Source organism: Pristis pectinata, chromosome 4 (genome assembly GCF_009764475.1).
Source record: "Pristis pectinata isolate sPriPec2 chromosome 4, sPriPec2.1.pri, whole genome shotgun sequence".
Taxonomy (NCBI): Eukaryota; Metazoa; Chordata; class Chondrichthyes; order Rhinopristiformes; family Pristidae; genus Pristis; species Pristis pectinata.
The window spans coordinates 78776048-78799757 of NC_067408.1; the positions used below are offsets into that span (position 1 = coordinate 78776048).

General features: G+C 41.4%; 1 protein-coding gene across 2 annotated transcripts in view; it reads right to left on the minus strand.

Moving 5' to 3' along the window:
* Positions 1 to 23710, minus strand: part of gk (glycerol kinase) — a 406492-nt gene that overhangs the window by 59497 nt on the left and 323285 nt on the right. For both annotated transcript variants that reach the window (XM_052015179.1, XM_052015178.1), the window contains exons 2-3: positions 18564 to 18637; positions 983 to 1089 (exon numbers count right to left, since the gene is read on the minus strand). In XM_052015179.1, the coding sequence (XP_051871139.1) occupies positions 983 to 1089; positions 18564 to 18571 (115 nt within the window). In that variant the 5' untranslated portion in view covers positions 18572 to 18637. The remainder of the gene's footprint in view (positions 1 to 982; positions 1090 to 18563; positions 18638 to 23710) is intronic.

Consider the following 23710-nt stretch of genomic DNA (forward strand, 5'->3'; position numbering starts at 1 on the left):
CCGCCCGAAAGGTCCTAACTGGGTCGACGAACTTCCTTGGGTTCTGTGCGGCACACGCACTGCCCCCAAGGAGGATCTCCACGCTTCATCAGCCAAACTCCTGTACGGTGCACCCCTGGTTGTCCCGGGGAGTTCATACCTGCCCTTAGGGGGCAAGAGGAACAACCCGCGGCAGTCCTGGGAAGACTGCACGAGAGGCTCGGCAGCTTGGCACCGATTCCCACTTCGTGACATGGTCATTCCTATCCTGTGAGCCTGAGGAACTACGAGACTAAGTTAGTTTTCATTCGCAGGGGCACACCCCAGGCACTGTTGCAACGGCCATATGAGGGGCCGTTCCGGGTCATCGGAAACAATGGGTCCACCTTTATTTTGGACATTGGGGGCAGGGAGGAAGTCTTCACGACGGACCACCTCAAACCGGCCCTTTTAGACCTACAACAACCGGCCGAGGTCCCAACACCGCGACGCAGAGACTGACCACCTAAGCAACGGCTAGCACAGCCCGTGAACTTTGGGGACTGTATCGCTGGTTCTGGGGGGGGGGGGGGGGGTGACACACCGGCCAAGAACCCACACGTGCAGAAAGACTCTAATCACATAGCGCGTACATCATTTCCGCTCTCGGAAGGCAGGTTCCGTTTCACTTAAAAGGCCTGCGCACGGCAGGAAATAAATCAGTCTTGTTCTACAACTCACAGACTCGTGTCTTTATTTTCGCATCGCAGTCACAGCCACTACATATTTTCTATTTCACAATTCAGCTTTCAACAGATATGTTTCAGGTGACTATGTTTGCCCTGGTTACTGCTTCTCAAAAAGGCTGAACTGAATAAACAATGGTCTTGAAGGAAACAACACAAGATTATTTTCACTGCCTGCAGCAGTGAAGTAGTTGTGCATTCTCTAGGAGCAATGATTACTTGTGTCTAACATATTAATACATCATATTTTAACATGCTACAATTTAAAAAATAAATACCTTTAATACTGGAAGTACTTATCCCAAGTTGTTTCAGTTTGTCACATGTCTTCTCAATACATTCAAGAACAGAATGCAAAATTTCTTTGGGGTCCTCTTCTACCCATCTTTAACAGAAAAGAAACGAAAAGAATTTTAGAACTTGCAAAACAGTAGCAAGCAATTCAACCCCTTGTATCTGTTCAATTGAAGAAAATCATGGGCAATATTTTCTTCACTTCCTGACGCACATCTACTTTAGTTCCATGTGTCCAAAACAAATGATCACAATCTTGAAGATTTGTTACAACTGAGCATCCTGCACAGGTTTCCAAAGATTCACAACCCTCTGGATAAAGCTATTTCTTTGCCCTAAATGGTCATCTCCAAATCCTGAAATGGTGCCCCTTTGTTTTAGACTCACCATTTGGAATAACCAGCTTCTCAGCATCTACACTGTCAATTTCTCCCAGACCCTTTAACGGCTGAACAACATCTTCTCTCGTTCATCTCAACTTGAGTTTAGATATTGAGAAATAAAGATATGAACTATCATAAAGAAAGGGATGAATAAAGAGCACCGTCCATCCATAACGACCTGGTGCATCAATGTCCTCGTACGTACCACATGCCATCTTTTGGGAAACACACATTAAGCTACTCCAGGATTTTGAAAAGTGCTTGGAAGTTCGTCTTTGAATCTCCAAAGGCAATCAAACAACTTCCAGGAGAGGACACGGCTGATAAATCCCCACCCAGTGACTTAACCGACCCACTGTTTTGTGCAATGGCCACAAACCAAAGTTATCTACAAAAATGTAATCCAGTCTCATACTTCATAATTTGTACCTTTATGCCCATGATAAATTTAAGTTGAAAGGCTGTTCACTAGGATTGCCGAATTCTCTCTTTTGATTTTGTTAAACTTAGCTTAGTTTGGTAGCTCTGTCAGGCCTGTTTATATATTTTATAGCAACGTGAACAAAGACGTATGCTATTTCCTGCCAAGGGTTCAGCAGTTAGACAGGGAGGGAGAGATTCCAAGCTATCTGTAGTAGGGACTAAGAGTAGGTAAGATTGATACAAGAGAGGCTTGAGGGGACTGAGAGGAGCACTCCTATTCTGTCTCGCCCACAATTTAGTGCGAAAAGTGAGAACATGCTGCAGCAAACTGCTCTTGCCTCTGTTTTGCCAATTAATTTTAAATAGCTGTTTGAAACCTGGTGAGCAAATATCAAATCTATATCTGGTCTTCAACTTCAACATTGAACTGAAACCCTGCCTGCCCTCTGGTTCATTGCAAAACTTCCATTTTAAGAGCTGGATATTATTCCAACTGTTCCAATAAATAATGATCCCTCAACCAACATTAGTTCAACAGATTACGGGGTCATTGTCACATTGTTACTTGTAGGAGGCTGCCATGCACAATTGCCAGCGATACATAAAAAGCTGGAGGAACTTCAGGCAGCATGACCCGCTGAGATTTGTGTATGCTGCTCCAGATTCCAGCATCTGCAATCTCCTATATCTACAATTAACTGCCAATTTTCCAAATTATGACAATGACTACACTGCAAAAGTTGGAAACCTTTTTGGGCCATTTTTAGGAATGCAGGGTGTGAAAGCAAAAATGATGCATTTCTTTGGGTGCGGTTAGATTACAGAAAGCTATTGCAAAATACCAAGGAATACAGAAGTAATAATTTCCATCGGAAATCTGAACAGTCAACATTGGGATCAAGCAAAGCCCTCTGCTGTTCTTTCAACTGCTTTGATGAAAGCAGCCACGTAATTAATGTGACTGAGTTTGTAGGATTAATTTCAGAAGCGATGGCACATGCTCATAACAGAGGAGCTTGCTGAATTGCTGCCAAAGAAAAATACGTCACACATATTGGCTCTTCAACAACTTGGCCAGAGATCTGGATAAACTGAATATGCACCGGACAAGAATAATGCATCTAGTCATTGACAACAGCCCTAGCGCAGGGCCGCAAGGATGAAGTGGAGGCAAACAAAAAGACGAAATGGAAAATCTTTGGGCTAGATTTTGCTCAATTTGGCCAGCCATCGGAATCACTGCCCACTCACAGTCACCTGGCCTTCCCTGTGACTATCAACTATATGGTAACCAAACTCCATCATGATATTTAGAGTCAGAGTAACAGAGCACGGAAACAATCCTTTCGGCCCAAGTCGTCTGTGCCGACCACGGTGCCCACCAACATAGTCCCCTTTGCCTGTGTTTGGCCCATATCCCACTAAACCCCTCCTATCCATGTTGTTATTATACCTGCCTGGTAATTCGCATGTGGTCCACTCATTTCCCTCACCTCTATAGCATCCATCATTTTCTCCACAGTAAAAACTGGAGAAATATCCATTAAAAATCTTGCCCATCTCCTGTGACCCCACACATAGATGGCCATGCTGATCTTTAAAAGGGACCTGTTCTCTCCCTCGCCACCTTTTTATTTTTAATATACACATAGAATCTCTTGGGATTTTCCTTAACCCTGCCTACCAGATCCATCTCATACCCTCATTTTGCCCTCTGGATTTCCCGCTCAAGTGTATTCCTACAATTCTTACAGTAATCAACAGATTTGCTCGTTACGATTGCCTAAACCCAACGTATACCTCCTCCTTTCTCATGATCAGGGCCTCACTATCTCTCGTCAAACAGGGTTCCCTAAACTTGCCATCCTTGCCTTTCACCCCAGGCTACATGCTACCCCTGGGCTCTTGAAATCGCACTTTTAAAAGCCTCCCACTTGCCATTTGTCCCCAGGACGTATTCTAGGACACATTTAATAACAGACCAAGTTCCTGTATACAGAATCTTTAAAATATTTTTATCTCATATTTATTTGTACCAGTAATAAATGTTTTTTGTCTTCAGACAAGAGATCTTCTTTCAATACCAGAAGCTAACAGAGTGTAGATTGGGAATCACAAGATAATGAATTCTTGTGTTTTGCAGCAATATTTCCCAGGAACACAGAGGGCAGGCCATGTCGTGTTTATGATTAACGAGCCAGATTAAGTTTGCAGATTATACTGCATTCCAACCTTCTAAAAGTACATTTTCAAAAATTACTTCAGTGGGTGAAAAGCACCTTGAGATATCTTTGAAAGGGAGGTGAAAGGAGATACATAATATTTAAGCTTTCTCATAATTTGTAAACACTGTTCTAACAATGATAAGGAGATGACAGAGTTCAATTTAGGTGATGATAACGAAGCAACCAACAGATAGCCTCTGCCATTATACAAGGAAAAGGAGTGCCATAGGGCAACCTCTAAAGCTGACGACGATGAGGTTCGCACATGAAAATATGGAAATTGCGGAATTGTTCAATAATATCTTAAGTATTTACAGCACTGGACGACAACATACTGTGCCGGACGTCCATATGGTACAAATATTTTACGGGAACGATCAAATCACCAAAATTAATAAACACGAGAGATGAAATTTAAAAGCAACATACTCCCAGAACCACATTGTTCCCGATCCAAAGAACGTGGGCAGGAACACAAATGTTTGGCAACTATTGCTACTATTTCATTGAAAGAGTTAAAGCAGGGTAGTATACATCAGAAAGCCATATTTCTATTGCTGGGATAAATCCAAATCCATACTTAAAGATAGAGCTACTGAACACCTAAAACATTTTCCAACAGAAAACCACTTACTCAAGTTTGCTGATGACACGCACTGTATTTTAAGCAGTTCAAGTGGAAGTGTTAAATTATATTAGAGAGACAGTGACAGATTATGTGAATAGGCAAAAATATGAAAAATAGAGTTCAGTACAACTGTGAGGTCATCCACTTCAGACTTATAACAACAGCCCAGGGAACTCATTAAAATGGTGAAAAGCTAAAAACAGTGGCAATTCATAGCAAATTGGCAATCCTTGTGCAGCGATAAAATACCAATGACAGTTACAGAAACCAACTGTAAACGGGTCTTGATTTGTATTAGACCAGCAATACAAAACTCTGGTTAGACGACATGTGCCGCACTGCACGCACTTTTTGGTACAACGCCTTGGGAAAATTAAACCAGACTGGAAAGAAAAGAGCATATCTGGAATTCAGGATTAAATTACAGGGATATATTACTATTTGTATTTCTTGACATTTAAAAAAGGTTAAAGGATGTCTTGAGTAAAGTTTTCAGGATATAAAACGTGCTCATAGGTTAGGTGCACAGAAACCGCTCAAATGGGGAATCTGGGACTTGCAGACAGTATCAAGTTTGAGCTTTCTGGCACGCTCTAGAAAATATTTCTACACCCAAAGGATGGTTCAATTCCTGCCACTGTCCGTAAGGAGTTTGTACGTTCTCCCCGTCTTCGCGTGGGTTTCCTCCGGGTGCTCTGGTTTCCTCCCACATTCCAAAAAGACGTACAGGTTAGGAAGTTGTGGGTATGCTAAGTTGGCACCGGAAGCGTGGCGACACTTGTGGACTGCCCCCAGAACGTTCTCAGTAACGCAAAAAGAAATGCATTTCACTGTGTGTTTCAATGTACACGTTGACTCATAAATAAATACCTTATCTATCTTAAAAGTTGAAAATTCTTTTGCTGATAAGAATTGATTTTTGGTTAATGTGAAGTTTGAGCTTGACAAATTTGTAAACAACGTGGTTACAGTGATAAAGGGCAGTATTAAGTAAATAGAAGTAGGTCACAGATGCTCCTTGACCTTACTGACTGGTGGCGAGGCTAAACTGCTTGCTCCTTTTCCAACATAAGTGACCAATCAATGACATTTGCGCAATCACACACAGTCCCTTCTCCTGGTTAGCAGCCTTTTCAATCAGCATTGCATGTTAGAGAGATTGTAGTACATCTGTATTACCTTTTTTTTTATCCACTTCAAATGCTACATGCCAAGTGCATGCCTATTTTCTCAACAAATCGAGGTGTATTTGCAACCTATTTCTTATCTCTTTTCATCAGTTGTGAATTTGTCCACTGAGATTAACCATAAATGTGGCAAACAACATTCCCAACACTTGTCCCTGCTGGCTCATCTCCTTTGTCAAACTTCCCAAACAGTAGTATTACCATTAATAACTAAGTTTCTCATCAAACCTAAGATTTGCCTCTAGTCCCAAGGATCTAATCTAATTTATTTCTTTGGTTAAACATGTGTGTCACCACCTTGAGCAAAACCAGAATTTTATCATTTGTAGAATAAATATATAATCTATTGGGAATGGGGCTACTTAAACTGTCTATATCATAAATATTGTCCAGAAAGGAGTTTGTACGTTCTCCCGTGTCTGCGTGGGTTTCCTCCAGGTGCTCTGGTTTCCTCCCACATTCCAAAGATGCACGGGTAGGTTAATTTGGGTTTAAAATGGGAGGCGCAGACTCGTTGGGCCGAAAGGGCCTGTTACCACGCTGTAAATAAAATTTAAATTTAAAATTCTGTCAAATATATGAAGATAACATGATTGATTTGCTTCATTGACCAGTTCTGGCATGATAGAATAGGTAAAACGTCAAGTGTACATCCGTGACATCTTATAAGATGTTATTTCTCTGCAAAACTGAAATGGTCCGATCTGCCATGGAACACCCTTTCAATTTAACTCAACATGCAATGAAGAACAGGAATGTAAAATGGTGCATTATTTTTATCTGCACAGAATAAGCTCCCATAAGTTTCTTTCACATACGAATGAAGCATTAGAAGATATGCAGAGAGGTATGAGTTACCACTATCAAAAATGCCAATATATGCCAGGAACAATTCGGTGAGTCAATTCTTTCAAAGATCAAGTCCAAAGTACAATGATCAAGTTTGTGTCAGCTATTACATGTCATTGTTTTATCTGTTTGATGATAAAGTTTTGGATCAGTTTAGAAGTCAGCTGAAGATTCAATTCGAAGCCTTTCAGTCTTATCAAGGTGGAAAAGATCCAGGAAAGCAGTGACAGATGAGATTCCAAGAAGCTGTTTCATTTTGTTGCAAAGTCTAGAACTTAAGGCACTTAGTACCACAAGCATGACAGGTTTCTTTGTACAAGGTGTTGGAAATCTTTGGAATATTTACATCAGATGGTTGTGATTGACCTTTCATCATTGTAAATGCATAATTATGAAATATCATTGACCTGAAACATTAACTGTTTCTCATAATACGCACACCACGATGAACATCTCTGTCATTTTGTTTTTATTTCAGATTGCCGGCAACTACAATTTGCTGCTTTTCATAAACCATCTTAAACTTTGGCAAGATGCATACTCTTTCGGATCCCTTTGTCATAATCAATATCGGGGAATAAAAAGCCATTCCCTGAAGCTTGCTAATCCTAGTAACTAGGAATAACAGCAGAGTTCCATAATAAGAAATGAAACCTCATGGAGCAGTCAGGAAGATGCAAATCTTGAGTAGAGGAGCAAAGAGATTTAACTCCCATATTAGATTTGATAGAGCAACTGTGTGGAGATTAATCCAAGGATCATAAAGCAAAGATGTTTGTGAAAACCTGGAATTGCTACTTTCAGAACTTGGGATGGACTTGGATTAGAATACAGGAAAACACAAATGTTGGAAATATACATTTTCCAGGAATATGGCAGTTTCTGGAAAACTACCAACTAAAATATTCTACTTGCTGATAAGAGTACAATATGTGGATACTAACTGAAAATTATAGCATTAGAAAACTATTTCTATACCCTATCAGTTAGCGAATCAACTTGGAAGATCAAACCTGACCAATGTGACAGAAAACAATGCCCCAAATTGACATGATACAATTTAACTCAAAATATCAGATTCGGAGGAGTCACAAAGGCCAGCACGAGTGTGGTCCAACAGAAATATCAATATATGTCTGCTTGAATGCTCAAATAATGCTAGGATTAAAAGAGAAAATGTATACTTAAACTTTTGGTTCCTGCTAAAGGTTAGACTATTCTGCCTCCATTTCAAATCAACTCTTCTTAAACACGAGTGGATGTATTGCACAGCACCAGCCGAATCCAGGGACAACTGCTAACACAGTCTTTGGTGCATCATCAGGTTGAGAAAACGATCCCAAACAGATATCAAAAGATGATCAGCAAATGATTTTGGTTAAGGGCACAAACCTAATTAATCAACTCCTGTAACTATTCTAAAATTGAGAGTTTCTCGCTTTGAACCAATAAAATTCCCAGCGTTATTCTCTCTTCTCCCCTCAGGCAGAAGATGCAGGAGCCTGAGGGCACATACCACCGGGCTCAAGAAAATCTGCGATCCCACTGTGATTAGACTATTGAATGGCATTGACCTTATACGATGAGATGGACTCTTGACCTCACAATCTACCTTGTATGACCTTGCACCTTATTGTCTACCTGCAATGCACTTCCTCGTAGCTGTGACACTTTACTCTGTATTCTGTTATTGTTTTTACCCTGTACGACCTCAGTGCACTGTATAATGAATTGATCTGTACGAACAGTATGCAAGACAAGCTTTACACTGTACCTAGGTACAAGTGACAATAATAAACCAATACCAAATTTTGCCACGCCTTCTATCTCAACTTTTGACACAGTTCTGTCGGTGTTCAAAAATCTATTCATGGCAGTGTTGAATGTTTTTTGGATAGCGATTAACAACTTGTTACCCTCCATTCAGAAATGTTTCCTCGTCTGAATTCAAAACGGCTAACCTTTGCCTTCAGCGTAGTTGTAAAATCTCCGGCCAGGATTAATATACAAATCATACTGCTAACAATCATGAACAATCATGCTTTGCGTTCAGTGTTAAAATTAACAGACAGCACATTCATTATTATTCACGATAGCAACAAGGACCTGTCAGAAGCATAATGAAAGACTTCTTAATAAATGTTAAAATTGCATCACCATCTAGGGACTAAAGCAAACCAAAAAGGGGATTTTAAAACAGTGCCGAAGTACCGAATACTTAATTTCTCCCACTTGTAGCACAACAGGATCACGTTAAGGAAAATATTTTTCACTTTCATTGAGACCAAGCAGCTGGAAAGTACTACACAAAGAGGCTGTAAGCCTTTCTTCAACCTGAAACACTACTTCTCTTTCGAAAGGCACCGCCTGACCCAAGTATTGAGCATCTTCTGTTTTTATTTAAGCTTTTCACCATCTGCAAATTTTTTTTGATCTTCAAAGGGGGCACGTTCAGTTATGGAAATGCTTTATGGGAACATGGTTCCTTCATACTCTTAACATTCCCGGAAGAGTCATTTTGACAATTCTGGCAGAATTTGGAGGATCAAAGACTACAACTTGAATTTCAAGCTTGGGATTTATGGGCATAAATTGATAAAGTGAGAGCACACTGATCTCCATCAATATACAGTATTTATACTTGACAAGGAATCAGAGAAGAGGAGCAACATGCACATCAGATTTATACAACATAGACGTCATCTGCCCAAATTGCGAAGTACTCGCTACTCTTTCCCTGATGAGCACGTAAAGGGGCTAGGAGACAGAAGACACCGCAAATACTGGAATCTGGAGCAACAAACAAGATGCTGGAGGAACTCAGCGGATTAGGCAATATCTGAGGAGGAAAATGGACAGTTGACATTTCAAGTAAAGACCCTTCACCTGGACTGAAAAGGGGCTATATGTATTATTTGCCAAAACAAGCACAGGATTAAGCGTCATCTCTTGAAATGCAGGAAAGGCGGCAATAAATGGCCAACGCTGTAATTAGTGGGCTGATGTAAACGGTAGTCTGTGAACATCAAAAAACTGTAGATGCTGGAAATAAGAAATAAAAACAAAGTATCATGGAAGCACTCAACAGCGTCAGGCAACATCTGTGGAAAGTGAAACAGGAGTGTGTTTCAGATTATTATTTTATTAGACTTGGGGAAGAGAAAAAGAAAACAAGTTAGGTTGAAGCGGCAGAGAGCTTGGGGGTGGTACGGTTGGGCCGAAAGGGATCTCTCTGCTCAGGCGAGGCCAGTGTTGTTGTGGCAAAAAGCTGTTCGTGAAACCATCCGGTTCATTGGTTATCTAAAGCAGTTAGAGAGACACGGAGGCAACACGTTCAGGAACATGTAAAAACTGTCAAAAGCAGGCGAAAGGTGGAGGTAATTCCCAGAAAATCAGGCAGTGGAAAGAGAAAAATTGAGTTCAGATCGTAGAACTTAAAAATAAGAAGGGAATGGTCACTCTGATGGGATTGTATTATAGGCCCCCCCCCAATATTCAGCTGGAATTGGAGGAGCAGATATGTCGAGAGATTGCAGCTAGTTGTAAACGTAATAGGGTAACGTCAGTGGGAGATTTTAACTTCCCTAATATCAACTGGACCAACCATAGCGTAAAAGGTTTGGACGGAGTGGAATTTGTGAAACGTGTCCAAGAAAGCTTCCTCGATCAATATATCGAGGGACGTACTGGAGAGGGTGCAACACTGGACCTCCTCCTGGGGAATGAGGTAGGGCAAGTAGCAGAAGTGTCTGTCGGCGAGCACTTTGGGTCCAGTGATGATAATTCTATCAGTTTTAAAACAGTTACAGAGAATGATGCGACCAGTTCACAGGTTAAGGTCCTGAAATAGAGCAGAGCAAATTTTGGAGCCATTAGACGGGACTTCAGTGGTTGATTAGACGAGATTGTTTGCAGGAAAGGAGTGTCTGCCAAGTTGGAGGCCTTTAAAAGTGTGATGTCAAGAGTTCAGGGCCTTCACGTTCCTGTTAGGGTAAAGGGCAAGGCTGACAGGTTTTGGGGACCATGGTTGACGAGATATTGAGGCTCTGGTGAAGAAAGAGGGAGGCCTACACTGTGCATAAGCAATTGGTAACTAGTGAATCTCTTGATGACCACAAGAAGTGTAGGAGTGCACTTAAGAGAGAAGTTAGGAAGTCAAAAAGAGGATACGAGGGGGATCTGGCAGGCAATGTGAGGGAAAATCCCAAGAGATTCTATAGCTATATTAAAAGGGTGGCGAGGGAGAGAATAGGTCCCCTTAAAGAGCAGCATGATCGTCTGTATGCGGAACAAAAGGAAATGGGAGAGATCGTTGATGAATATTTCTCTTCCGTTTTTATTGTGGAGAAAGCGATGGAAGCTAAGGAAATGGGGGAAATGAGTGGTGTTGTCTTGGAGCACATACGAATTAGCAGGGAGGACGTATAGGCGGCCTTAAAGTGCGTAAAGGTGGATAAATTCCCAGGGCCTGACCTGGTGTATTCTCAGACCTTTTGCTTCATCTCTGGCCACAGGAGAGGTTCCTGAGGACTGGAGAGTGGCTAATATGGTACCATTGTTTAAAAAGGGTAGCAAAAACAAGCCAGGAAACTACAGGCCAATGAGTCTGACATCTGTGGTGGATAAATTGCTGAAGGGGATTCTGAGGGACAGGATCTACCAACATTTTAAGAGACAGGGTCTGTTTCGGGACAGTCAGCACGGTTTTGTGTGAGGGAAATCATGTCTGACAGATCTCTTGGAATTCTTTGAGGTGGTAACCAAGAGGGCAGTGGATGTTGTCCATATGGACTTTAGCAAGTCCTTTGACATTGTCCCTCATAGCAGGCTAGTCTGGAAGGTTAGATCACATAGGATCCAGGGAGAGACAATGGATTGGATTCATAATTGGCTCAGTTGCTTGAAAGCAGAGGGTAATGGTTGAGGGTTGTTTCTTGGACTGGAGGTTTGTATCTAGTGGTGTGTCATATGGGTTGGTGCCGGGACCTTGTTGGTTGAAATTTAAATAAACAATTTGGATGTGAACGTACAAGGCATGGTTAGTAAGTTTGCTGATGATACTAAGATAGGTGGTGTTGCAGATAGTGTAGGAGGTTATGACAATTTACGGGGGATCTCGATCGACTAGCTCTGTGGGCTAAGGATTGGCAAATGGCTTTCAATCCAGATAAATGTGAGGTATTGTATTTTGGAGATCAAACCAGGGTAGAACTTGCACACTGAATGGTCGGGCCCTGGGGGGGGGGGGGGGGGGTGTTATGGAACAGAGGGACCTAGGAGTGCAAGTGCATAATTTGCTGAAAGTGACGTCACAGGTAGACAGGGCGGTGAAGAAGCGTTTGGTACGCTGTCCATCATCAGTCAGGGCAGCGAGTATAGGAGCTGAGAAGTTACGTTGCAGTTATACGAGATGTTGGTGAGGCCACACCTGGAGTATTGTGTCCAGTTTTGGTCACCTTGTTATAGGAAAGATGTTATTAAACTAGAAAGAGTGCAGAAAAGATTTACAAGGATGTTGCTTAGACTGGGGGGGCCTGAGTTACAAGGAGAGGTTGCGTAGACTAGGACTTGATTCCCTGGAATGTAGGGGATTGAGGGGTGACCTGTCTTTTTCCCCCAGGGAGGTCATGCTCGAAACAAGACGGCACAGGTTTAATATCAGAGGCAAGAGATTTAAAAAGGACGTTGGGAGCAGCTTCTTCCCGCAAAGGGTGGTGCGTATTTGGAATGAGCTGCCAGTGGTTGAGGCAGGCACATTAGCAACATTTAAAAACCATCTAGATAATTAAATGCAAAGGAGAGGTTTAGAATGCAGGCAGACGGGACTAGCTCGCTGGGCAACACAGTGAGCATGGACGAGTTGAGCAGAAGGGACAGTTTCCATGTTGTATGACTATGACTCTAACTGATGGATAACCTTCAGTAGAAATTTCCAATTCTGATACAAAGGCAAGTTACCAGAGATTGTTGAATTTGATATAGTTCAGAGGCTGCAAAGTGCTCATATGGGAGATAAGATGTAGCTCCTCATTAGCAGAGTGCAGGGGCCCACAGACAGTCAGGTCAGAAGAGGAATAGGATGAAGAATTAATGTGACAGGCAACCGGAAGCTCAGGGTTGCCCCTGCAAACTGAACACAGTCAGCATTTGACTTTTCCGGTGTATACGAGACCATACAGTGAGAATCATCATCTAAACCGTAGCTTACAGTGCTTAATGTTAGTCTGCACCTCTTAAGGGAGATGCATTGTGGTTATTTTGCACAAGTAGTAAATCTGATGTGGGAAACTTTGAAGGATGATGTATCACAGTTGACCATGGGTTCCAACATTTTCAAAATGTGTATGCTGTCGTGGAGGAGCTGCATAGTACGATAGATATATTGTACGGCAGACTCACGAGACACATATTTGGAAGGTAACAAGGGCAGATAGCGGTGGAGGTCAATGCCAGGAGTTATTTCTCGAGGGATTGGCTGTACTGTGATAAGTTCAACAAACTCAATTAGGTGGTCAGCAGTGACTGCATCTCCCAATGTCACATTCTCTCAACCATTCTCTAAATTCACCATAATCCATCGCTGAGCTGGCAAATCTCTCCATTCAAAGCTCCGAAAAGATTCACATGATTCATCTCACACTTCTACTTTTAGCCTCGCACTCACGTCACAGGCATTGACAGATATTTAACCAGGGTGCTAACTAACATCGCCCAAATTGCTGGCACAGAACTCAATGACAAATTTCTCTCTCTTACTGGATCACAGAGGTGTCAAATGATTGGCAGAGTGCGAATTTTATACCCTATTTAAAAGAGTATGAAAAGATCAACTTTAGTAATAAATGGCAAGTTAGTTTTTAACGTCATTGTAAATTCTAACTGTGGCATAAATCTTCATCCAGAGAAGACAGATTAACTGAGGACTGTCAGCATAGACTTTTATGGGAAGGTTGAGTCTGACAAACCTGACTGAACTCCAGCAAAGTTTTTGACAAGGTCCCACAGAGCGGGTTGGTCAAAAAACAATTAAACTCTTAGGATCCAAGACAGGATGGAAAACTGGATCCAAAGTGGTTGGTTTGGCAGGAAACAAAGGGTAATGGCTGACGGATGCTTTTCTGGAAAGGTTGTCGTGAGATTAATTCCACACGTCTTAGTACTCCATCTCTTATTAATTATTGCAGGCAGAATAATAAAACATCAGACGATGACTGAAAAGTTGTCTTTATGGTTGACAGTGAGGAGGAAAACTTGAGACAACACAAAGATATCGATGGTTCTGGTCAGTTGGGCAGAAATCTAGCAAATAGAATTTAATCTGGAGAAGTGCATAGAAGAACAAAAGGATGTCCACAAACTGTTAAAAGTGGTCAGGTTAATATGGTGACAAAATGCATTTTGTCACCAAGGCCTAAAATATTAAAGCAGCTGGAACCGTATACAAAATTAATTTAGCTACAGCTCAGGTATAGCACACAGTTCTGTCCACGACATTGTTGGGACAACATAATTGCACCAGAGGAAAATTAATGAGGGTGTTGCCATTACTGGAAAACTGTAGCTGTGATACAAGTCTGAATGAGCAACGACTGTTTTCTTCAGAACAGAAGACGAGGGGAGACTTAATTCAAGTGTATGAAATTATGGAGCACCGAAATAGAATGAATAGGAAGAATTTATTTTGTTAAGATGGGTTGAAACCCAGGGGACATAGGTTTCAAGTAATTGGTAGAAGAGTTAACTTGGAGAGAAGGAAATATTTTTTCATGCAGAAGTTGCTTTGGACTTCAAAAAGGTGGTGGAGGCATAAAATCAAAAGTCACATTTGAAATGAACTTGGATGTGTTTATGAAGAACTGATCTACAGAAGTACACACCAAGTGCTAAAGGTGGGATTAGGCTGGGCATCGTTCTACCACCAGACCAACTTATTTTATGAACCAGGAGGCAACAGGAGCAAAATAGAAAGAACTGGATAGACTCAACATATCCTCCTAATCCTCATGGAGGGGATGGTCCTGACTTGTCCTGTCCAATAATGTTGAAAATAATTTTTATTGTCACACCTGATTTCTCTTAAAATATTTGACCTCCCAGTCAACTTGCACACTTCTGATCTACAAACTTCACAGTGAATTAGACTCTTTCTTAATTCACCTCAACTTACAGCCAGGACAGAAGACAAGAAAACAGCAGGGTATTATCAAGAACAAAGTTGCAACATGCATCTTGCTGCAGAGGAACCAGATGACGTTGAGAAAGGTGGCAGTTGGGCATCCTCAATTAAATGCTCAGTGCTTTGCAAAATTTACCTGCATTTTAACTTGCATTTATTGTCAAGATGCATTTTAAAAACTCTAATACCAACTGAACACACAACTTTGCATATAGCTAGTAGCACATAATTTCCTGCGAGAAACATTGGGTCACCTCCATCCACAGTTGTGGATCCATCCGCAATGCTACGATAAGAACATTGGGTCACCTCCATCCACAGTTGTGGATCCATCCGCAATGCTACGATAAGAACTGACATTGGTTGTCTTTGCTGCAGTACCAGCAGCAAAGTCACAAGTGCTGCAGCGGAATCTCGGTCAATGTCATGCAAGTTCTCTATGCTAGGTTGCCAACAGGGTGTCACAACTGTTGAGCAACGTAGTCCAACAGACGATGAGGGCTAGTCAGGCACGATTGCAAAAGAGTGACACTACCTCCATGACACACATTTGCCTTTCTACACCCACCAGTGCGATTACCATCAGCCAATCACCCAGCCTATAAGACTCCTATTAATGCTTGAACAGTACAGTCTGGAACCGTGCCTTTAAGCCCAAATCATCCTCCATGTAAAGTTTGGAGCTTTCCCCCCCACACATAATGCAACCACTGGGGTAGCCCCGTGAAGAACACAAGCAAAATCAAACAGAACACTGACACCAATGTCATCATCTCTGCTATAGAGTCATACAGCACAGCAACAAGCCCTTAACCCAACCATCGACTATCCCTTCGCCTCCAGATACTGCCTGACCCGCTGAGTTTGTACAGCGGTTTTGCTCCCGATTCTAGCATCTGCAGTCTCTTGTGCCACCATATCCAGGCTGCTTTGCCCATCTACATTCATCCCATTTGTCCACAATAGGTCCATATCCTTCTATGCCTTGCCTATTCAAGTGCCTGTACTACTGCCTCTTAAATGTAGTGATTGCATTTGCTTCCACCAGCACCTCTGGCAGCAAGCTCCAGATATCAACCCCTCTGTGTGGGAAAACTTTCCCCCTTTAAAACCCCTCCCTCTCACCTTGAACGTAGGCCCCCTTGTTTTTGACATCCCCGTGAGAAAATGCGTTGTGAACAGACAGCTCATTTTCCAGTAAGCGACATTCGAAATACAATTATCACAACAAATTGTAGTTGTGCAAAATTCATGGCGGCATGACTGTCGCCTGGATATTCAGCAGAGTCCTGCAAGATATACTCCCTTACATCATTATCTCCCTATCTACCTTGTTGTGGCCCCTGCACTTTATTTGTCTACAAGCACTGCAACACCATATTCCGCATACTGTTTCTCTTTGTACTCCCTCAATGTACTTGTATATGGCATGATCTGCCTGCATGGAATGCAAAATCTTCCACCGTTTCACGTGACAATAATTAAACGAATAATATGACCAACAATAATAATAATATAACCTGCAAGATATATTTCTTGGGCCAAGCTGCAGAAGGAATAGAATCTCTTTCCACTCTGGCATACCGCAAGATTGTCAAGCATTTGCCACAAAGCAATGTACAGTACTATTGGAAAGCTTGCAATCCTAGCCAATGCCCTTGCTCTCCAGTCGCTGCACTCTTGAGAGAGAGAGAGAATGACGTGTGGTTAATATCTGCCTTTATACATCTGTGACAGTTACATTGCAAAAAGCTGCAAATTTCCACAGCTTCAATCTAGAAAAAAAAAGATTACATTTATAGAAATGGTCATTGTGACAACCACAAACATTGCTGCTCACGCTCTACCGAGATTATAGCTGTGGCTGAAGCAGATGATATAAATTTCAAAGAGGACATCATTAATGAAGTGCAGAATTCTCTGAAGTTGCTCTGCATCAAGTAACAGGGAGGAAATATTCTCCCTGAATATCTTGGGTAGATACTATCTCCTTCCAAGAACTCTTATGCTCCTATTCAAGCTTTGTGCAGATTGTCTTGCAAAATGAACGAAAAGGCATATAGCAAGTGACAAATGTGTCGCAAAGGGAACATCCACTAAAGCCCACATCTGAGGAAGGAACTGCAACTGATTTGTAAACAAACCTCAGCAAAATGCCCTTCAACACTTACCAGACTTGCACTTGTATTTCACAAAGAAATCATCAGGCATTTCCAGAATTATTGCAATAGCCAGAGGAAATCAACCCACAAGTAATCAAGAAGTAGTTAGAGTGCCGAAGAGTACGGAAACAGCCCACTGGGCCCATGAAATTTGCACTGACCATCAAGCACCCATTTACACTAATCCTACATTAAACTCAGTTTTATTCTTCCCACATTCCCAGATTCTACCACTCACCTACACTCCAGGGAAAATTTATAGTGCAATTCACCTATCCACCCACAGATCTTTGGGACGTGAGAGAAAACCAAAGCACCCATAGGAAATCCACATGGTTACAGGGTGAACATGAAAAATCTACACAGACGACACCGAATGCCAGGATTGATCCTGTGTTGCTGCAGCTGAGACTAGTGTGCCACTCTAATCTCTTTAAGGGGAGCACTGAGATCGATGGAGCAAAAACTCTTTCCTGCTGATGAATGCTCCAAAGTGGCAGGCTGCTGTCAAACCAGTATTGCACATTGAGTGACATCATGATCTACCTACTGTGCATACTTCCAGCAGATACTGAAAGGATACCCAGACCAATGTGGTGTTTGGTACAGTTTGCTCCACAAATGTCTACACACTTTAGATGCTATTTTGGAGATCCAAGGACTCTCAGTGCCCAAAACACAGATACCAAGATGCAAACACGGTGCATATTATTTTTAAAAAAAAGTTAATTTGCAAACAGCATGAACATTTGAACGGGAAGTGGCCAGGACACATTAGATACAGTCAGAAGTCCAAAGTAGACAATGAAACCACAGGAGAAAGCAATATATCAATAAATGCATATCTGAAGAAAAAAAATAAAATTCTCAGGAGTGAGGACTAATGAAAGTTAGACAACAACCAAGTAGAATGGTAGAGTTGAGTCCGTCCATTTAAAAACAAAGGAAGCTCAATAATCTAACACGTGAAAATGGTAGGGCATTGATCGAAACAGACCATCATCAAGGGCATTTGAAACAGTCCCCGGAAAAGATTAGCATTTACAATACACTGTAAAACATGCTTAACTGATAATTGACCATTGATAACTGGCAATTTAGTAAATGATACAATTAACATCAGTCAGTAGCTACAAAATTCACAGAGTTCAAATACATTAAGTGTTACAACATTAAGTTCACAAAAGAATATGATCAAAAATATTGCCATGCTGAACCATTTACTAGCACACTATAATTTTTGGGGTTGCCCAATGTTCTACTGAGTAAAAACAGTCTGTACAGCATCAGAAAAACTGGAAGAATTATATCATACTGGTCAAGAGTTCCATGTGACTTCCCAATCCATGATCCTTTATTGTTCATATTCTGCTACAGACTTACTTTATGTAGTGTTGCCTGCAGTAATTAAATCTTTGAATTTTACAGTTATTAATATTACCCAGTTTTTTTTGCTTTAAAAAACACACACACATAATTGTAACTGCTAGAAAAACAAATGAGAAAATGAAGTCTACATCCGATTTATTTACCCTGCCATCGGAAGGTGCTGTGCAATTTCCACTTGGTGTTGAGCAACGACCTCAGATGTCTTGGGATTGAAGACCTGTGAAATAGTTGTTCAACAGTGTCAGTTTCTTCCAAGTACTCAACAGGCAGTAAAACATAAACGTTAATTTTCAAAGATACAAGTGCAAGCATTTGCTGCAAAGTTACATCGTGCCACCCACAGGCACTGTGGGAATCAACACGAGTGAACTGTAACAAGACAATGCGTTAGCAGCTAAATATTTCAATAAATCCAATGTTGAAGTACATTTATGATATCTTTTCTAAAAGGTTATCTACCCATCATGGGGGAAGGTATTGTTAGATTACTATTATGTGCTTGACCCAGCCTGTTCCCATGTTATTCAGGCAGCCATACAATTCAATTATCCCAAAGTATGCAACTATTAGTTTGAAACTGTGTGTAATCAGACATTTAAAAGCTCAAGTAAAGATTCAAATAACTAACAAAATTAAAAATAACAAATTTACTTCAAGTACCTTCAAGTGCAATAATTAAAAAGATTAAGAACAATTAAGAAAAACAATCTCCCCTTACCTTGCCAACCAAAGACAGTAACCCCATTCAAATGAATGAAGGAGTTGCACAATATATTGCACATGTGGCTGGTGCATAGTTAGGGGGGCATTTGCCAAGCATATCAGCACCCTCAGCTTATGATATTTGTGCTCTGCTCCTTAACTCAGAGCCAACTCCAATGGTCAAGCAAGAAGTCAGATGTACTGATATCTGATCTGCAGCTGGGCCGACTTCTGGCTGCAACGCACAGAATGGAAGTTGGAGACAGACTGACCCATTAAGAGGAACTCACCAGCGCTCCAGTGCAACATCACCCGCAAAATTAGGCTTTGGTGTTTATCCAAATATCAGCAGATTAGAGAGATAATGAATGGGGTAAAAATTGATAAACTGGCAGGTTTGGGAAGACTGCCTTCAGTTAGTCTTAAAAGGAGTGGATGCAGAGATGTGGAGACACCAGTCTATACCAATCAAAATGCCCTACATTCTGGGGAGATCCAAAGGATTGGAAAAACACAAATGTAACACCATTATTCAAGAAAGGAAGGAGACAACAACAAAAATAAAATCAGGAATCTGTCAGCCATTGAGTCTAACATCTGTAATTGCAAAAATGCTGGAATCCATTCTTCAGATAATAGGGGGACAATTACATTCAAAATGGCTCAATAATCTTTGAATTTAGAGGAGCGGAGTTGACGACATAATAATGCTCTTTGTTCATCGAGAAATATCAGTCCAGTTTTTTTGTTCTTTTGAAATTTTTGTTTTAGTTTGTTTCGTTTTTATTACTTACAATTTTTTTCCCCCGATTTGTTTTTTTTTAAATATAATAAATCTTTTTCTTTCTCCTTTTGACTTTCTTTTTGTAATATATTCGTTTACCAAGAAACCGTGGGGCCTAGAATTTTTTTTATTCTTTATGATTATACAGTAAATCCCCAGATTACGAACGAGTTCCGTTTTTGAGTCTGTTCGTAATTCGAATTTGTATGCAAGTCGGAATGGTTACGTACAGTTCACATCTAGCGTCAATTAGTCAAATCTTTATAATTGACAGGGTGTGTGTGTGTGTGTGTGTGTGTGTGTGTGTGTGTTAGGTATAAAAAATGTTAAAGAAACATTTCTTAAACTGTTTAGATATTAAATGACTTTATTAATTGGATGATGGGCCTGGTGCTGGAGAGTCAGGGGTTGATACTGCTGCTGTAGAGTGAAGGTTAACTTCTGAAGTCAATTTCTTAAAGTAAACATCAAGCTTTGCTTCTTTCTCATTATAAATGGCCTCGTAGCAGCTGAGGCCGTCGGTAACTATCCGGTAAACTTCGTTGAACCTCTCTGCCTTAGGATCTTGCTCCTCTAACTTTGCCATCCCTGCTTCAATGAGAGGAAAGGCTTCAGCTAACTTCTTAGTCGAAAACTTCTTGGGTTCTGGGGTTTTTTGGTCCCAGCCTTCTTCCTCAAATGCTATCATCTGCTGCTCCAGCTCCATAAGGCCCTCATTGGTCAGTTCTTCGGCATGGGATTCAAGCAAGTCTAAGACATCATCTTCATTGATGTCTAAATGCAGTTGATTATTACCAATATCAACCACAGCTTGCCTGGCTTCGGCATGTCCTCAGCTGTAAACTCTTTAAAACCATCTGCGAATTGGGGGCACAATTTGTTCCAGACTCCTTTCATATTGGTTTTCTTCACTTCCTCCCAAGAATCTGCAATGTTTTTGATGCCATCGTAGATGTTGTAATTCCTCCAGAACTCCTTTAAGGTCATTGCATCATCTTGGGTAGCCATGACTGCTTGTGAGAAGGTCCGGCGTAAATAGTAAGCCTTAAAGGAGGCTATGATTCCCTGGTCCATTGACTGAAGTAGTGATGTGGTGTTGGATGGTAAAAAGATGACCTTTACATTGGGGTGAAGGTCATCTAAAGTGCTTGGATGTCCGGGGGCGTTGTCAAGCACAAGGAGAATTTTGAAAGTAAATCTTCCTGGCCAAGCAATAACATTCAGCAGCAGGAACAAAAAAGTTCAGGAACCAATCTTCGAAGAGAGCTTTTGTTAACCAAGCCTTTGTGTTTGCACTCCAAATAACGGGAAGAGATGCCTCGATGATTCGGCTAAGTGCCCTCAGACTTAGGGAGCGATACACAAGCATAGGCTTAAGCTTGAAATCCCTGGATGCATTACCACCAAGCAATAACATTAGCCTATCCTTGGATGTCTTATGCCCTGGAGCAGTTTTTTCCTCTTTTGAAATGTATGTCCTTTCAGGCATTTTTTTTCCAAAGAAAGCCAGTCTCATCTACATTAAATATTTGCTCAGGCACGTAACCTCCCTCCTCAACAATTTTTTTTCAACATTTCAGGAAACTCTCTCGCAGCACTTACGTCGGCACTCGCTCCTTCACCTTTCACTTTGATATTGTGTAAATTTACCCTCCCTTTGAAACAGTTGAACTAACCCCTACTCGCAACAAATTCATCACAAGCACCTTCACTTGCCGCACATGCAGCCTTTAAATCACTGAAAAGGCTTCGAGCCTTTTCTTGCACTAAGCCAAGGCTAATAGGAACATTACGCTGATTTTGATCCTCTAACCAAATTACCAATAGCCTTTCCATTTCGATAATTAAACCACTGCGTTGCTTAGTGATAATCGTCGCTTTCATTGGGACAGAGCCTTTTACGTACTCCATTACTCTCCCCTTGTCCTTTATAATTGTCCCGATCGTTGACCGACTGTAGCCTAACGTTTTTCCAATGTTTGTTGGCGTTTCACCTCTCTCTGAACGCTTTATTATTTCTACTTTCGTTTCAATCATGATCATTTTCCTTTTCTTAGATGCATCACCATCACTTGCACGAGATTTGCGCTTTGAAGCCATGATTACTGGCCGACAAACCGCTTAAAACGCAGTGTTTTGAGCGTCGCGCAAAGTATTCCGCCCGTTCGTTAGTACGAACCATTGTGTGTAACTCGATCTTTTAAAATATTAGGCTTTACGGGGGTCGGTTCGTAAGTACGGATGTTCGTAAGTCGGGCGTTCTTAAGTCGGGGACTTCCTGTATATGTCATGATTGTCCTCCCGATCTCTGTATTACGTGTATAATTACCGGTTATGTATTAATCTGTATTAATCTGAAAATTAATAAAAAGATTGAAAAAGAAAGAAGAAAATGGCAGTATGAGGAGGACATTTTCTCCCTAAAGCCTGCCCTGCCACTCAGGATCATATTCCTGCTCTCTCCCATGCCCCTTAATGCCTTTTATGCCTTGATGTCCATTCATTCCTTCTTGAATACATTCAGTGACTTGGCATCCACAACCTTCACTTCAGGATGGATGCCAATCTTCAGTCAATTCAGTACAGTCCACATGATATCAATAAACAGGTGAGCAAACTGGACACACCACCGATGTTCTGGAGAATCAGACACACCTCTGGCCAAGTTGCTCCAGTACAGCTATAACTCTTGTTACGAGCCAGGTTACTACTCGGTGAGTGTCCCTTTAAGGCACCTGAACGGCAGTGCGTGTGGTTTTGTCCGATCGTTGGGAGTGGGAGCTAAAAGCTTCTCTAACTGGACTGATACAAGTGTCTGAAAGCAGATTCACTGAAGTGCTGGCAACTGCAGACACTGACAGAACAGAACAAGAGCGAGCTGGTAGCACTGACTGCCAGCTTCTGTATCTACCAGTGATGCACAATTGTTGTGACTGTCACTTTACAATCCATACATGGATTTTTGGAGCAATCTGTGGAGTCCACTTTGTCGTTAACCTGCACTGGGAATCAGGTGTATCTGCGGACGGCCACGTATCGAGTGCCCTCGGTGTGGAAGATACTTCGGAACAAAGTAACGGAGATCTTCGGTGATTGGGGTGTCGTAGTGGTTCCATCGTGGAAGTTGTGGAATTTGTAAACTCCTTCTCTCTACATTCTCACGTGGTTTTCAAAAGCTTTTGCTCTTGTTTCGTGACTGACAGAACTGAACTTTGAGAACTGTTCCTAGACTTGGGGTTCGGGAACTTGCCACGCACACATTTCTGTTCACTTCGGTTTATTTTGGTCAATGTCTGATATCTAACGTTTTTATTTCCCTTATTATTACAAGTAGTTATTAATAAATAGGTTTTAATGTTGAAACCTTGCTCGTTTGTGTTTCTCTTGTTGCTGGTACGTAACGCTCTGGCACCTACCAAATTGGCAACAACGTTGCTCAACCTTGTCCCGTTTAAAAAACCAGGTCAAATTCAATTATTAACCTCAGCGCAGAGGTTTCTCCTCAACTTAATCTAAAAATGATTGGTCCATTATCTGATGTCTATCACCCCTATTGTGGACTCCTCAGCAAAAGGAATCAGCCTCTCAATTTACGCAATGTCAATCTTTTTGTGAAGCTGTACATGACATTGCCTCTCATTCCTTTGAATGTGATATTTTAGGCCCATCCTAATCAATTTTTCCTCAATAAACAGCCCTCTCAACCAATGAATCAATACAGTGAACCTGTGTGACATCAAGGCGAGTAAGTATAACCATGCACAATGAGACCAAACTGCATGTAGCATTCCAGGTCAAGTCTCA